This window comes from Rhinolophus sinicus, linkage group LG13 (genome assembly GCF_036562045.2).
Source record: "Rhinolophus sinicus isolate RSC01 linkage group LG13, ASM3656204v1, whole genome shotgun sequence".
Classification (NCBI taxonomy): Eukaryota; Metazoa; Chordata; class Mammalia; order Chiroptera; family Rhinolophidae; genus Rhinolophus; species Rhinolophus sinicus.
In genome coordinates, this window is record NC_133762.1 from 130,576 (window position 1) to 146,022 (window position 15,447).

The window sequence follows — 15,447 nt, forward strand, 5'->3', positions numbered from 1 at the left end:
AGGTGATCGCCATGATCAAGGGCTTGCAGGTGTTGATGGGCAGGATGGAGAGCGTGTTCAACCATGCCATCCGGCACACGGTGTACGCCGCCCTGCAGGACTTCTCCCAGGTCACACTGCGGGAGCCGCTGAGACAGGCCATCAAGAAGAAGAAGAACGTCATTCAGAGGTCAGCCTCCCGCACTCAGCATCCATTGCTGGAGTTTTGGATTCGGTTTACACAACAGTTGAATTATCTTTTCATAAATATGCTCAGTGCATTTATCTTTAACCTCAGACAGCCTCTTAGTGAATTCCCTCTGAGTGTAATGTGGTGGGACCGATTATTAACCTGAACAGCCTACAGTAAACCCACTGCAGTGTCCATGGGATCGGGAGACCAGGGCCAGCGGTGTGCTTATGTCGGGGCAGTGAGGCGGCGTCTCCGAAACCATCCGACAATTCTGACCCAGGCCTGCAGGGACATGCAGCGTCCCATCTGCCATCTTAAAGGGTGTCGTCCTCAGTATTTTTTTCCATTTCTTTTGGCTTCTCATGCAAACTGGTCAAAAGCTATGTGAATATTGCCAAGATCCTGTGGCAGTCTTGAGCTGGTTTTCTCTTCGTGTTGAGCCCTTTAGATAAAGTTGTCTTTCCCAGACATCTACGTGAAATGAAGCTTACAGGGGCTAGCAAGCATGTTGGTTTCATTTTGTTGCTTTATAGTTGATGTGCTTGTCACCTGGCATGGTCTGATTTTTAGCATTAATTAATGCTCATGCTTGCCCTGTGGGAGGCTTTGCACGTGGGAGCGTGCAGGTGGCCTGAGAGTGACCAAGGTGTTACCTAGAACTGTCCCCAGGAGGTGATGAGGGTGGGTGCGGGCACGTCTGCTCCCAGTGTGCTGTCTGTGGGTGTCGTTGGGGTGGAGCCCTGTGGGATGGTGACACATCCCAAATGAATAGGAACACGGGCCCAGTCCCCATGCTGTGTCAGTGACATCACGTTCCTGGTAGAAAGCGGGGCTGGCACAGAGAGGCTGAGTGTCCACTGTCTGAATGGATGCTTGTGGTCTGTCCTGCTGCTCTTAGCGGGACTCTGTGTTCAAAAGATAAAACATCATTTCTGGGTGAATTGATGAAAATTGCAACTACAGCAGAGCTTCTGGGGCTAGTAATGTCCCCAAGAGAACAATCTATTTTTAAAATTTCGCGTTGGCCTGGCCCTTTACCTTGTCCCCCCACCGCCCCCAGACTGGGGTGTTCTGAGAGCTGTGTGAGGCAAGCAGGTGCTGTGACTGGAAGAGCCTGATGGGTCAGTACTGCGTTGCCTCCCGTTTAGTGTCCTGCAGGCCATCCGGAAGACAGTGTGCGACTGGGAGACGGGGCACGAGCCCTTCAACGACCCAGCCCTCCGCGGTGAGAAGGACCCCAAAAGTGGCTTCGACATTAAAGTGCCCCGCCGCGCCGTGGGACCCTCCAGCACACAGGTTCTTGTCCTCCGAGTGGGTAGCCCTGAGCTGGGGGGTTGGTAAGCGAGGCTGGGGGTGAAGTGACGTCACCTGTGAGCTCGGGCAAATCAAGCACTGCCTGTGTCTTCCTGCCCATGTGGGTCTGGAGCCTTAGCCAGGACACCCTGTGACTCTCGGATTTGGTCATTTGCATGCAGAACTTAACTTACTGCATCAACTGCCGTCCGCAAAATGTGGGTGAGAGTCTGTGTCCGTAGTTATACTGTTTCTGGGTGGGTGTTTAAGTGCATGGTTATACTTTTTACCTTGGGCCTAAAAATATCGTTCCTAAAGATAAAACTTGTGGAAATTTTAAAAATGTGGCTTTCGTGTGTCCCCTGTCTTCAGCCACCACCACTGTTCTCTGTCTGGCACGCTTGGGCCCCCCCCCCCCGCCCCCCCCAAGCAGCTTCCTTCTGACTCACACCTGATAATATGCCCTCTACTTTCTCCTCCCGTTTTGGGACTTGGTCCTGCTTACTCACCACATGTCCATTGGGGGCTTTTGTCGCCTCTTCTGCCAGTCTTTCAGAGAATTTCCAGCAAAGCACGCTGCTGGCTGTGTATGGAACCGTTCAGTGTCTGGGAGGAAAGCCCTGACCACCCCAGAGCACCTGGTCCCTGGCCTGTGCGACGTGCATGTGCCCTCCCCACCCTGTGCCCCGTGATGCGTGCTGTGTGACTAACGGCTCTCCCACTCTCCCCGTCTGTCCGTGTCTAGCTGTACCTGGTGCGCACCATGGCGGAGTCCTTGAACTCCGCCGAGCTGCTGAGGCAGCTCAAGTCTTTGGGCATGGAAAGGCTCTTGCATGTGGTTAACGCGTTTCTGAGGCAGTCCTACACCTATCCGCCCCTTTTAACCTTTGGTGGTAAGACATTGTTTGTTTATCTCGTTGACATTCGTGGCACGGAGGTGAATTGCTCCGCTGCAAGTTCTTCCTCCCGGCGGCAGCAGCTGGCCACGAGCCGGGCACCCTGACCCTGGAGCCGGCGCGCGGCGACTGCTGCTCCAACCGGCTCTGGTTGGGGCATGGCGGAGCAGTCCTGCCCTGTGGCCGATCAGAGTTTGGCGTAACTAATGTACCCTGTGTATTTTCTCCCCCGCAATTGCTTCCATGGCTAATGCAGCTTTACATGGTGAGAACCATGCTAGAGTCCCTCATTGCAGACAAAAGTGGTTCCAAGAAAACCTTGAGAAGTAGCCTTGAGGGGCCCACCATATTGGACATAGAAAAGTTTCATCGAGAGTCATTCTTCTACACTCACTTGATAAATTTCAGTGGTAAGAGAGACTGCTGACCAGCGTCCAGCCCAGCATGTTCTAACACCGCTAACACCGTCCAGAATGCTTCCTCCTGCCTGACATTCCCTGCTGTGGTCCCCTCACAGGCCAGGCGTTCACCTGTGTCGTAACCTTCATGGCGTTCCCTCACTGTGGCTTGAAATGCATGACTGGCCGGGGGCTCCCTCCATGTGGCATGGCCCTAAGGATGGTGAGGGTTGGGGGGCCGTCGCTGGCCCTTCGACCTGAACACATAATCTTTTTAACCACACAGGGCCCAGAAAACAGGCGAATGTAATCTGTCACCTGGCTCGAACCAAGACAGTGATAAATACCAGAAACAGACCCTTTGGGCAATGACCTGATAGGCAGCCTGTCCTGGGGCGATGCTGGTCACTTGACTGGGGCGCCAGGTGGACGCCCTTTGTCATCGTGCAGCCGCCCATGTTTAGCTGTGTTGCAGCTGCTTGCCCCGCAAATGGAGATCCGTCCCCAACCTGTTCACGGCAGGGGACCCCTGCCGTGGCTGGGGTGCTACAGGTTTTTGTTTTTCACTCCATCACAGGACAGAAACTTAAAAAAAAATCTCTTATGCATTAGATAAATTTGCACTGAGTGTGTGTGTGTGTAATGCTGTGTCTCTATCCTAAGTAAAATAAAGTGATCCTGCTTTTATTTCTCCTTTTCAAAAGGACATTTTTTTCTCCTGCCTCCCCGCCCATCCCCCGCCAGGGACGCACAGGGATAACAGGGTCCATTAGCGGGCAGTGGTGTTCGTTCCATGCCCACGGGGGCGGATGCTGACTCTGCTCATTTCGTGAGTGGGAAAGTGCACGGTCCAGGATGGCTTTGTCCGCAGCCACGCTGAGGTTGTCCTTTCCCTAGTGTTAGGTGCCATGTGTCCCCTACCGCTCACGGCCACTCCTGCATGGCTCCGGGCTGAGAGCGCAGCAGCCGCGCCCGGCACGGCCTCCTCCTGTCTGTGTCCTGTCTGCCAAGTCCTCTGCTTGCAGAAGCTAACATAGGGTCATTTGGATCTTACAGAAACGCTACAGCAGTGCTGTGACCTCTCGCAGCTGTGGTTCCGAGAGTTCTTCCTGGAGCTGACAATGGGCCGGAGGATCCAGTTCCCCATTGAGATGTCCATGCCCTGGATCCTGACGGACCACATCCTGGAGACCAAGGAGGCGTCCATGATGGAGTGAGCGTCCCATGGGCCCGTCTTGCCTCTTTTGTTCATGCTGATGGGGGCTCTCGGGGGCATGTGGGAGCCAGAAGGTGGAGGAGGGGGCCGGACTGTTCTCAGCACTTCCTGTGAAGTTGTAATTCTTGGGGTGAGACTTCAGAGATTAACACAAGTAGCAGGGGTCTTGGCTTCGTTTCTGGAGCCAGATGCTCAGGCAGTAGCACTGAGTACGTCCCTGTGTGTCCAGGCAGTGAGTGACGAGGCCCTGGGGACTGACCGGGGTCACCAAGAGGAAATGTGGCCCGGCCTCTCGCGTGGCACAGCCTCCAACCCAGACAGATTTGGGAGAAGAAGTTTTGGTTGAACAGCTTGGTTTTGAGGTCAGGGCTCAGGGCTGGGGCTGGGGGTCAGAGACTCCCAAAAAATGAAATCCATGAAACTAGTAGGAAGAGGGTGTCTTTTAGTGAACAGGTCGGGGACGGACCTCCGTTTGTGGGGCATGTGGGTGGCTTCTCCCTGCCCGTGTGTCAGCCATCACGTGGTGGGCAGCGTGGCAGGAAGCTGCTGCCGGGTGGAGGCGGTGTGGAACGTGGAGACCTGCGTGGGGCCTTGAGTGCCGTGTGCCTCTGTCGTGCTCCTGGGGTTGGGCTTGGCCCCACTGCTCACACGGCCTTGCTCCCTCAGGGGGACCTTACTTCTGGGGACTGCTGGCTACTGCCTGTTGTCCATGGGGCACGAGGAGCAGGGCTTTCAGCCACGCTGGTCATGCTTGTGGTCACCTGTAGGACCCCAGACCTTCATGTGTTTTTATTTTTAAGTCAGGCAGTTCATTCTTAAAAGTAAGAAAATACCTCACTTTTGTGCTTATAAAAAATACCACGTACTTGTAGTGAGAAACTCTGAAACACAACAATTAAGAAGATGCAATTGCTAGGGTTCCTCGGCCTGCTGGGTCTCCTGGGCCTGGCCTGAGTACTCTGTCCGGCCTGCGGGGTCAGCTGGCTCTCGGTGGGGTGCAGCGGGGGCCACTGGGCATGGGCCAGGTTTGGCCTTTGAGCCCTGTCGTGAGTGGAGGGCGGTGTGGGGCGCGAGGGCCCGAAGCTCCGGGGCACCAAGCTGATCGCTTCCCCCTGTAGGTACGTGCTCTACTCCCTGGACCTGTACAACGACAGCGCTCACTATGCCCTCACGAGGTTCAACAAGCAGTTTCTGTACGACGAGATCGAGGCAGAGGTGAGAGCCCAGCACCTCAACAGACATCTTAATTTACCTTTCTCTGAGTGTTAGAGGAAGCAAATGTTCTTTACAGTACCAGGTTTAGATGGTAGAGGAACTTTTGAAATGAAGCTTTTGGGGTGAACCCTTCTGTCTGCAGTGTTCTCTGTGCATCTGTGTGTGACAGCTGGAGTCTTAGACATAAGCTGTTGGGTGACGGGCATGTCCACTTGGCAGCGTCATAAGCACGTTGGTGTCCTCACCAGTCTCTGCCCTGCAGAGTCTAAAGCTGGTGCATTGTTCTTAGTGGATGTGCTGAGCCAGCCCCTATTCTATTTCTGGTTGTTTCGTTTTAGCTTTTGATTTTTGCTTATTATAGTCTTGTGCACATAACGCCATTTCTGTCAACGAGGGACTGAATGTACAAAGGTGGTCCCATAAGATTGTAATGGAGCTGAAAACTCCTGTTTTACGGCTGAGTATATGTGCTACCGGTGTATGTACCACTTCTGTCTCCATCCATCCATGGATGGGTACTTGGGTTGTTTCCATGTCTTGGCTACTGTGAGCAATTCTGCAGTGAACCTGGGGATGCAGGTACCTTTTCATGTGAGTGTTTTCATTTCCTTCAGATAAATACCCAGAAATATAATGTATGTTTTATTTTTCTTCAGGTGAATCTGTGCTTTGACCAATTTGTTTACAAGTTGGCAGACCAGATATTTGCATATTATAAGGTTATGGCAGGAAGGTGAGTATGTGGTTTGTGATTTGGGTACAAAATCTTCGGTAACTTGATCTGACATCTCCATTAAAATTCAGAGTGAGTGTGAAACGCCCTGTCTTCCTTCTGTTCTAGTTTGCTTCTTGATAAACGGTTACGATCCGAGTGCAAGAATCAGGGGGCAACAATCCATCTCCCGCCGTCTAACCGCTACGAGACGCTGCTCAAGCAGAGGCATGTGCAGGTGAGCAGGGCCTTTCCCAGGTGTGGCGATGTGTGGAGCTGGCCCTGTGAATGGTGGGGTTTCCTTAGCGTTCACAAGAGTTTAATATATCATGTGACTGGGAACATCCTTATAAAGGGGTATGATTTTAAAGATAGTTTCTACTGAATAACCTGAAACACAAAGGAGGACTTGTAACGAACACTCTGCACCCTACTTAGGCCCCGGGGGCTTCGGCTCCTCCTTAGGAGCCCAAATGCTTGAGCATAAAAGGAAACTCTGCGAAGAGACGCTTGTCAGCTCAGAGGTGTCAGAGACAAGCTTTCACTTGGCGAGCACAAAGAATGAAGATACAGTGCTTGTTTTTTGTTTCTTTAAAAACAATATGTACACATCACAAAAAATTAGGAAAATACGGAAAACTGTAATGAAAATTCCACATCATTTTATCTACCTACAGGTGATCACCATTCACATTTTGGGGCGTTTTCACAGGGTTTTGTTTGTATTTTTATGTTATTGAAATGACAGTGAGATACACATACGTTGCTGGGACTCTGAAATAGAGTGGAGTAATTTCTCTTACTTGTCCTGTAACAATGTGGAGGTTTGGCAAGCTCGGGCCATGCTGAAAGGTGCTATGCTGGCAGACCCCGATTCTCCAGGGTCTCTGTGAGGCTTGGGGTCTCTGCCCATGAAGTAAGTGTAAATTCAGTGCCAAGAACGCTACGAAAGTCCTTTATGGCTCTGACTTGCAGAATTTCAGCTCCAGGAAAGTAGAATATTTGGTCACGACACCTGTGTATATACCTTAATGTAAAATGTTTTAATTTCGTACATTGTTTGTGTTACTGTTTTCTTTTGGAATTGATTTTTAGAGGTCGAGTGTGTGTGTGTGCGTGCATGTGCATGAGGTGTGATCAAAACGTACAGTGAATGCTGCTGCCGAGTGCCATCAATGGAAAGGCAGGATCTTCAATACGGGAAGCCGTGCATTGAACCTTAGTAACAATGTGTGACAAGTTTTAACTGGTTCAGTGCAGTCAGTTGGGTGTGAGCTACAGTTGAAAGAAGGTGTGTTTTAAAGTGTGTCATAAATCATGGATCACAAACAATGCATGAAATTTTGTTTCGAGCTACATAAAAGTGCTAAAGAAACACACGAAATGTTAAAATTAGTTTATGGTGATGCTGCAGTGACCATGATCTGGCCCCGTGCAACTTCTGGCTCTTCCCCAAAGTCAAAATGACCGTGAAAGGAAAACGTTTTGAATCGATTCAGGACATTGAGGCAGCCCCGACAGTGCAACTAAAGACACAAAAGAGGACTTCCAGAACTGCTTCAGAAAGTGGCAAGAAAGATGGGATAAGTGTGTTCGAAGCGAGGGGGAGTATTTTGAGGGGGATTAATGGCAATGTGTCTCTTACTGTAATAACATTTTTTTATTTAAACACTCACCATATGTTTTGATCACACCGCGTATTCTTTTTAGGAGATATATGCGATTCTTGCTTAATTGTTTTAGTTTACTCCTTCCTCTCCTTCCCCCAGCTCCTGGGCAGGTCCATAGACCTCAATCGTCTGATTACCCAGCGTGTCTCAGTGGCCATGTATAAGTCTCTGGAACTGGCTATTGGACGATTTGAAAGTGAAGACCTGACATCAATAGTTGTAAGTGCTCTTTCCTTTGTCAGGCTCAGCAGATTTGTGGGAGACTGGTTTCAAGGATTATAGCTAATTTTACTTTAGTCCTCATTGATAAATTGAACCAATGGTATGTTCAGTTTTTCCTAGAAATCAAGTGTTAGGTACTAATTGAGGTTGGCCTATTCTGTGTCAAGATAGTATTCACAATTCTAAGTTGACATCAAAGAACAAATAATCCCAATCTTGAATAAATTATACCTAATTATGGTAAAGAATGAAAGGAGGAAAGTTACAAAAATCAAGCAGAAATGAAGACAAAGAAAAAGGATTTGAGAGAAAATCATAGTAGCTAGAGAGTGAAGTTCCAACGTGCATATAGGAGTCCCCGAAGAAGAAAACCAAACAATAGGATGGAACAAACATTAAAAATTGTGTTTGGGAGAGTGACATCAGCATCATGGAGCGAAACGACAGATCCCTTTGTGTCTCGCCTTGGATTTACAGCACATCAGACATTGATAAGCCAGCATTGGTTCCTCTGCTCAACACAAACACCAGAGAGATCCACGTTTCAGTGCATCTGGGCATGGAGCACTGGGACACGGGCAGGACAGGGACAGTGGCTGCAGGTGGACCCCGGATGCCACAGCTAACACAGTAGTGCCGGAGTCGTGGTGGCCTGCACACTGTGCCTGGCGGGGAGGGGCAGAGGTAGCGTTGGTGCCTGGGAACCCAGGCCCGTCCTCCATTGCAGCAGAACTTGGTGGCAGCAGCGGAAATACATCTACAGCCCCCTGGCTACGGCACAGTAGTGCCAGGCTCCATAAGGAGCCAAGGAGCAGCACTGCGGGCTCATGAAGCCAGCTCCCCATCACCTGCCACATCCCCCCGTCCCCTGCCACAGTGGTGGTGCCCCGAGACAGCAGGGACACCCGCCACCCCAGTCATCCGGGCGTCCATTTCTACACCCACAGCGATGCCCCACCATGAACCCTGAGGCAGGAGTAGCACAGGTGAGAGAAAACGAAAGTGTGCCCAGATCGCCATCTACTGGGAAACAAAAGGGCCTAAACTCCCTAAACCTCAGATGCGCAGGTGGAGAGAGGGAGAATCCATCAAGTGCCACCAACAGCCAAGGCTGCAAGGTAACAGCGTAGATGTACCTTGAGAGTATCGTGCTGGGTGAAATGTCGTGCAGATGGAAAAGGACAAAAAAACATGATTTCATTCATATGTGGAATATAAAACAAGTAACAAACGAACTAACAAAGCAAATAGAGACACATACAACAGGATGGTGGTGACCAGAGGGGAGGGGTAGAAGGAGGGCGAAGTGGGTAAAGGGGTTACATATATGCTGACGGAAGGAGACTAGACTTCGGGTGGTGAGCGTGCAGTGGAGTACACAGATGTCCAATTATAATGTTTTATACCTGAAACATATTATTAAGTAATGTTACCAAAAAAAATTTTTTTAATTCATACATAAAAATATTTCATCACCAATAAAGACTTGTTTGTCCACCCCAAAAAATTACATTTTAATAAAACACTGATAAGTTGCAAAACACTCTTAAATATGTACTAAAAGCATACATCATGTACCTGGTAACATTGACCCAAAGTGGTCAACTCCAAAGAAATACTTCAGTAAAAGTATTAGACTTAAAAGATAGTCTTCAGAGCGCTCAAAGAAGAGAATTCTATTGTCCTCAGGTCATCACCAGCAGTTCTTCATGCCAGAGCCAAAGAAAGGAAGTTCAAATTAGGAATTTTGTGTCAAGCCAAATCCATCTTCGAAGAACAAAGGCCTCAGACAAGAGGTCATCGCCGTGCAAGAGCTCAAGGGCGCGTGTTCATTGCTGGGGGAGCAGCTCTGGGAGGCAGGATGGGCCTCGAGGGGGGTGGTGTCTCCTGGCCCCTCAGCTTCTTCCTCAGAGTCTGACAGCTGTCTTGGGACTCAGACCCACAGCAGCCCGCGATACAAGTAGTTTGTTTCACAGTGATGGCCTTTTAATTGTCACTGACTGTTTATGACTTGGATTAGTCATTGCTCAAAGCTTTGACCTAGACCTGTGCTGTCCAACAGAAATATAATACAAGCCTCATAGGTAACTGTAAATTTACTCCTAGTCACATTAGGAAAAGAAAAAGAAATAGAGGAAATTAATTACCTGTTCAACCCAATAGATCCAAAAATTAACAACTGAACACTTGAGCATTATAAAAGTGCTGTGGACATGGCTGGCTTACGTTCTTTGTCTCATGCTCGGGTTTTGAGATCTGGTATGTATGTCGTACAGTGCACCCCCGTTAGGGCTAGCCACGTTCTCGTCGTCACGTGTGCTCAGTGCGTAGTGCAGACCTGGGCTGGCTTTACAGGCAATGTAACAGCTCGGACGGCCACCTGTGGGTGTGCGTCTGCTCTGCTGCACAGCCATGCTTTTGGGAACACAGGCTGGTCCCCGAGGATACGCATGCAGTGCGCCAGCCAGGTAGGGGTGACACATCCACGTGGTCTCTGCCCTGTGGGGCGACCATGGAGAGGAGGGGCATTTCACAGGCAGTGGAAAGGGCGTGGTGAGTTGTGTGAGAAGCAGGCCCTGCTGCCTACCAGACACCTGTCACATGCGTTCTGGCCTTGCTCATTGGTCTCACGTGGTGTGTCCCCTCTGTCCTGCCGTGCCCTCTCCCCCATGGGAGCACCTGTGGGAAATGGAGGTCGTGGCCGGCCCAGTTCTGTGCTCACACTCCTGTCCTTGTCCCTAGGAGCTGGACGGCCTCTTGGAAATCAACCGCATGACACACAGGCTGCTGAGCCGGTACCTAACGCTGGATAGCTTCGACGCCATGTTCCGGGAGGCCAACCACAACGTGTCGGCGCCCTACGGGAGAATCACGCTGCACGTCTTCTGGGAGCTCAACTACGACTTCCTCCCCAACTACTGCTACAATGGCTCCACCAACCGGTACGTGTGGCTCTCCCGACCCCAGGCCTAGCTCAGCGGCACAGCCTCAGGGCCTCCACTCGCCAGCCGCTTGCGGTCTCCTGGCTAAATGTGTGCGGTTACAGCCCACGCTCCCCTAGCTCGTAACTGGTGACCTGAGGAGCACATGCCACAGCTGCGCCTGCCTTAGAGCCCTGGTCCCTACTATCACTGCCATGTCCGGCCGCCCAGCAAGGCCCAAGTGCTGGGTCATGACCACTGGTCAGAGGACTGGATTAGGCATGAAATGGTTCTGGTCCCAATGGGACAGCTCTCTCCCTGGTGTAGAGACTGTTCTCACTCCATTCATGACCAAGGATACGTTTTTCATACTTCAGAGTATTTATACCCCGCCCTACTCTGGTCTTTGATTTCCTTGAGTTTTCCTATGAATTGATTACTTCATTCCACTTGGAGGAAGACTTATTGATGGGAAAGTTCTGAATTTTAAAGACCTACTATTAAATTTGTTTTAATCTTATTTAGGTTTGTTCGGACGGTGTTACCATTTTCTCAAGAATTTCAAAGAGATAAACAGCCTAATGCACAGCCCCAGTATTTGCATGGATCAAAGGTAGGCTGTTAAGCGCAAGTTTGATTGGAGTCAGTTTAGTTGCAGTGATATGAACGTGTCGTGCCGTGTATAAAATGTTACTGTTTCCTGAAAAGTAATGTAGGGTTGGGGCAGCCCTCTGGCCGCGGGGTGTGTTTGGCGGAGCCCGGCCTCACGCCTGGCACTAAAATGGGTGAGGTTGTTGGCAGATTTAAAGGTTGAAAAACACCATGCCAAGAAAGTGTGAGGGGGACCAGGGAAGCCTGTCCCTGTGTGACCGCGGAGGTGGGAGGGGCACGAGAGAAGCTGGAAACACCGCCCACCACGGTGTGGTAGGAGAATACGGCACCGGCGGAGGGTGGCTGGATTTGCAGCAAGTGCGAGTGTTATTAAGGGTCAGTGTTGTTATGTTTAAAGCACTTTTACAATTTAATAGTTTTATAAAAGACAAATGAAATGTTCTGTGATAAAAAGGAGACATGCAATGAACAGACATTTCCCCAAAAAGTAAAAAAATAAAAATAGATGTCCAGCCTCACCAGTAACTGAAGAGAAATGACTGACAGCAAGAATTATTTTGCCCATCAGTTCGGAAAAGTTTCTGTGGAGCGAAACCATGTTAAGTCCGGCTGCAGGTGTGCACGTGGGGCTGTGTCACTCTGGGGCATCTGCCAATGTTTGGTAGGAACTGGACACCTGATGAAGTAGTCAGAGGAGTACAGAGTGAGCTCAGTGCAGCGAAGTGTGGTGGTTACAAACCACTGCACAGATCTGCTGACAGGCCACGGCCTGCATCGTGAAAGGTCAGGCTCCAGCGATCCTATTTACAAAATAACATATCTAGAGAAACAGCACTTTGGATGCTAGACAGCGGCCGGCTCTGGGAGGGCCATGTCTGACAGAGGTATTCCTTTTCTGAGTTCTGTTGTGATGCGTCTGCATTACTCGTACTGTTTTCCTGCTGTTCCCTCGACATGGGTGTGGTTTATGGGCCCACCAGAGGGTGGCCTCGCCCCTGAGGGCCATGGTCTGGGCAGGGCGTTCCTGTCACAAATGCAGAAATGAGCCTGTTGACATAACATGAAAGCACCTCTGCTCGGGTCCCCAGCTGTGACTCTCAGGCCCCTTTCTTACTAGTCTGTGAGGGACGTGTCCTCAGCGCACCCAGCCTGGCCCCAGCCTCTGCAGGCTTGGGGTGTTGTCACTGCATCTTGCACATGGGCCCTTCAGCCACCCACTTCTGTCTGCCAGCGTCACAACATTTTATAAGCTAATGTGGCTATTTAAGGTTTTCAACCTGTTGGCCGAGAAGGAACCGACAGCTGTATTGCTGGGACAAGCCAGGGTGCCACATGGAGGAAGTATTTGGGAGGGACGGGAAACCAGCATGGGTGGATATAGATGCGGCTGTGTCTGTGCGGTTCTATGGAATTGGGGGCTGAAAGTGATCCTATTTCTATTTGTTGCTCTTGGGAGCTGTGGGTACTCTATGTGGCGTGTGGGGCTGCGTCCCTGTGAGAAGCCGCACTCCTAGGAATGCTGTGAAAGGGACCATGTGACAGAGCCTTAGGTGGTTTTTGCGGTAACCTCACTCTGGCAAGACCTGCAGAGGGGCCTGAAGGCCGAGGCTGTGGGGTGGCAGGCAGCTTGTGAGTGGGACCCGGCGGTCTGAGGGGGTCAGGGAGCGGGCAGAGAAGGGCATTCCCCTTGTGCAGCAGGGGATGGTGACTTGGGCCAAGTGCCACTGACAGAGACGGAGAGAAGTAGGTGGAATTAGGGAGTGTTTGGAGATGACTTGACAGGACTTGCTGGTGACCTGGATGTGGAGGGTGAGGGAAAGGGAAGACCCAGCGATACTTTTTAGGTTTCTGGCAGTGGCAAATGGAGGTGCCACGTTTCGAAGTCAGAGAGGGTAGAAATGGGGAAGGTAAAGGGGCGAGGCCTGTGTCCTGCCCTTCCCGGGGGCTGCCCAGTCTGTGTGTCACAGCCCTCGCCTGGGGACACAGGAGGCTGCTGCTCCTGGCACTAAGGGTCGGGATTGGTAGCTGTTTAAGCCTGGTGATGACCAGGAGTGAAGAAGGCGGCATTGTCCTGTCTGCCCTTTTTGAGTCTGGTGTCACTGTTCAGTGTGAAGTGATTGGCGTGTCGTGTACTGATTCCCGGGCACAGTCAGTCTCGGGGCTCACTGCCTGGCCTCTGCCAGGAACTGCGGTTCTCAACCCAGCAGAAGGCGGTGCGGGCTTCTGCCGTCCTCCCACTTGGCTGACAATTGCTCACCTGTCTCTGAAGAGGGAGGTGGGAGATGAAGGCGCCTGCCTCGGCGCTGCAGCTGGAAGGACCCTCTGATCACGCAGGTGACGCTTGCTTGCAGTGGGACACGAGGCCCAGGTAGTTAGAAGACACCGCCTCTTCCCCACACCGGCTGACACCCACACTCTGGACCTCCAGACATGCCTGTTCTCGTGCTGTGAGCTGCTGGTCGGGTGACGCAGGAACCAGCCTGGCCGCTTGGCCCACGCGGGCGGTGAGGCCCCCAGCAGAAGGCCTGCTCCGGGGCCCGTCCTAAGTCGCCAGCTGCTTCTGAGAACTTGAGAGGAAGTTTCTCACCTCATGCTGCTCAACTCTCCATTCCTTAGAGCAGGAACCTCTCATGTCTTCTCTTGGTGCCCACCTTCCTCTCGCCACAGACAGCAGCTTGAACTTGGCCGTGCCAAGAGCGTTTGCACCGTGGAGACGGACACACAGTCCAGTACAGGCCGCTTTATGTGAATCCCTCCTCCGCTCCTTGGGAAGGGCGTCAGATGGATAAATTTTAAAAGGATTAGAATAAGTGCTCTGATGCTCCCTTTCTGAAATTAAAATGTAGTGTTTGACCCTTTGGAACTAAAGAGGTTTTATGTAATTTTAGGAGGTAGGACTAGACACTTTGGTGAGTAAGATAGAAATTTCTTGGGTCTTTTGTTAACTAAAAGATTGTGAACTTGGCTTGTGTTGTGCGGGAGACCCTGCTCGCTGCACCATTTGTCATGCGGGGCGGCCTGTGGGGCCTCTGCTCCTGCTCCCCACATAAGAACGCAGGATGTGGCTAGGCCAAAAAGGAACACCCACGGAGACATAGGTAGGGGAAAAGTCATACCACTATAGTCTAACTGGAGGCTGGAGCCACACGACCTGCAACCTGCTGTCCGCTTCTCTGCCTCCCAACCTGCCAACCGACCGACTCGACTCTCGACTCACTCACCAACCAGTGCAGCTGCGGCGGTGATATCACGGGCTAATTGGCTAACTGGTTACAGCTGATGGTCAATTAGCCACAGCTGACGACCATCTGTTACCCGAGCCAGCACCTTTCCACCAGCACCTTTCCACGTGAGGCCGAAAGCATGGAAACTGCTCTCTGGGACTCTGTCCCCACAGCTTGGTTCTGAAATTTTTAATCCCTCGCTTAGGCATAACCGCAAAATAAGTTTTCATTACAGCATGACAGAGAGAGGAGTCGTGGGAAGGGGGAACCGAGAGGCAGGGTGGTTCTTCTGTCCCCACCCCACTTCTTCCTGCCCCTGTGTGTCAGAGAGTGGCGAGGGGTGAGAAATTTGGTCCTTGAGGGCAGGGGATGCTGGTGATTTGCCCCAGGTCTGCACAGCCTCGCCGTTGGGTTCTCAGGCTGGCCCGAGATCCTTGGAGAGATGGATTCCTGGTCCCCCCAGCACTGCTGTGGCCATCCTGTGGCCCAGATGTGTCCATGTGTCCATCAAGCTATTAAAGGCTCAGGAGACTCATTTTTATTCTGCAGGATTTTCCTCCAGGAACACAGGCAGGCAGCAGGGCTTCTGCTTCCCATATGACAAAGCTGTGAGCCCACAGTCCTGGGGGGCCTGGGGGTTGCGTTCATACCTTGTGTCTCCACGGGGCAGAGGCACGGACACTCAGGCATGTGCCCGTTTGGAGCAAACAAAGTTTAGATGAATTAGAGTCAGTTGTTCTTTTTAAAGTGACACAAAGCTGGGGACCAGGTGTTACTGCGCCCCAGGACTGATGGGACTCAGGGTGGCTTTGGGGTGGATGTTCTCTCCTGTAAATTGAGGCCTTTAGATTTCACTAATTATTTTCATGGTTTTCTTTTCAAGCTTTAGAAGTTTT

At 51.2% G+C, this 15,447-nt stretch overlaps 1 protein-coding gene across 4 annotated transcripts in view; it reads left to right on the forward strand.

Annotated features, from left to right (window-relative positions):
• CYFIP1 (cytoplasmic FMR1 interacting protein 1) overlaps nucleotides 1–15,447 on the forward strand; it is a 59,980-nt gene that overhangs the window by 31,305 nt on the left and 13,228 nt on the right. For 3 of the 4 annotated variants that reach the window (XM_019753209.2, XM_074317258.1, XM_074317257.1), the window contains exons 14-23: nucleotides 3–169; nucleotides 1,321–1,468; nucleotides 2,618–2,771; nucleotides 3,816–3,972; nucleotides 5,094–5,190; nucleotides 5,847–5,923; nucleotides 6,032–6,140; nucleotides 7,672–7,791; nucleotides 10,537–10,736; nucleotides 11,241–11,328. In XM_019753209.2, coding sequence (XP_019608768.1) covers nucleotides 3–169; nucleotides 1,321–1,468; nucleotides 2,618–2,771; nucleotides 3,816–3,972; nucleotides 5,094–5,190; nucleotides 5,847–5,923; nucleotides 6,032–6,140; nucleotides 7,672–7,791; nucleotides 10,537–10,736; nucleotides 11,241–11,328 — 1,317 coding nt within the window. Of the gene's footprint in view, nucleotides 1–2; nucleotides 170–1,320; nucleotides 1,469–2,210; nucleotides 2,359–2,617; nucleotides 2,772–3,815; nucleotides 3,973–5,093; nucleotides 5,191–5,846; nucleotides 5,924–6,031; nucleotides 6,141–7,671; nucleotides 7,792–10,536; nucleotides 10,737–11,240; nucleotides 11,329–15,447 lie in introns of all 4 variants that reach the window. The other variant, XM_074317259.1, reaches the window with a different exon arrangement.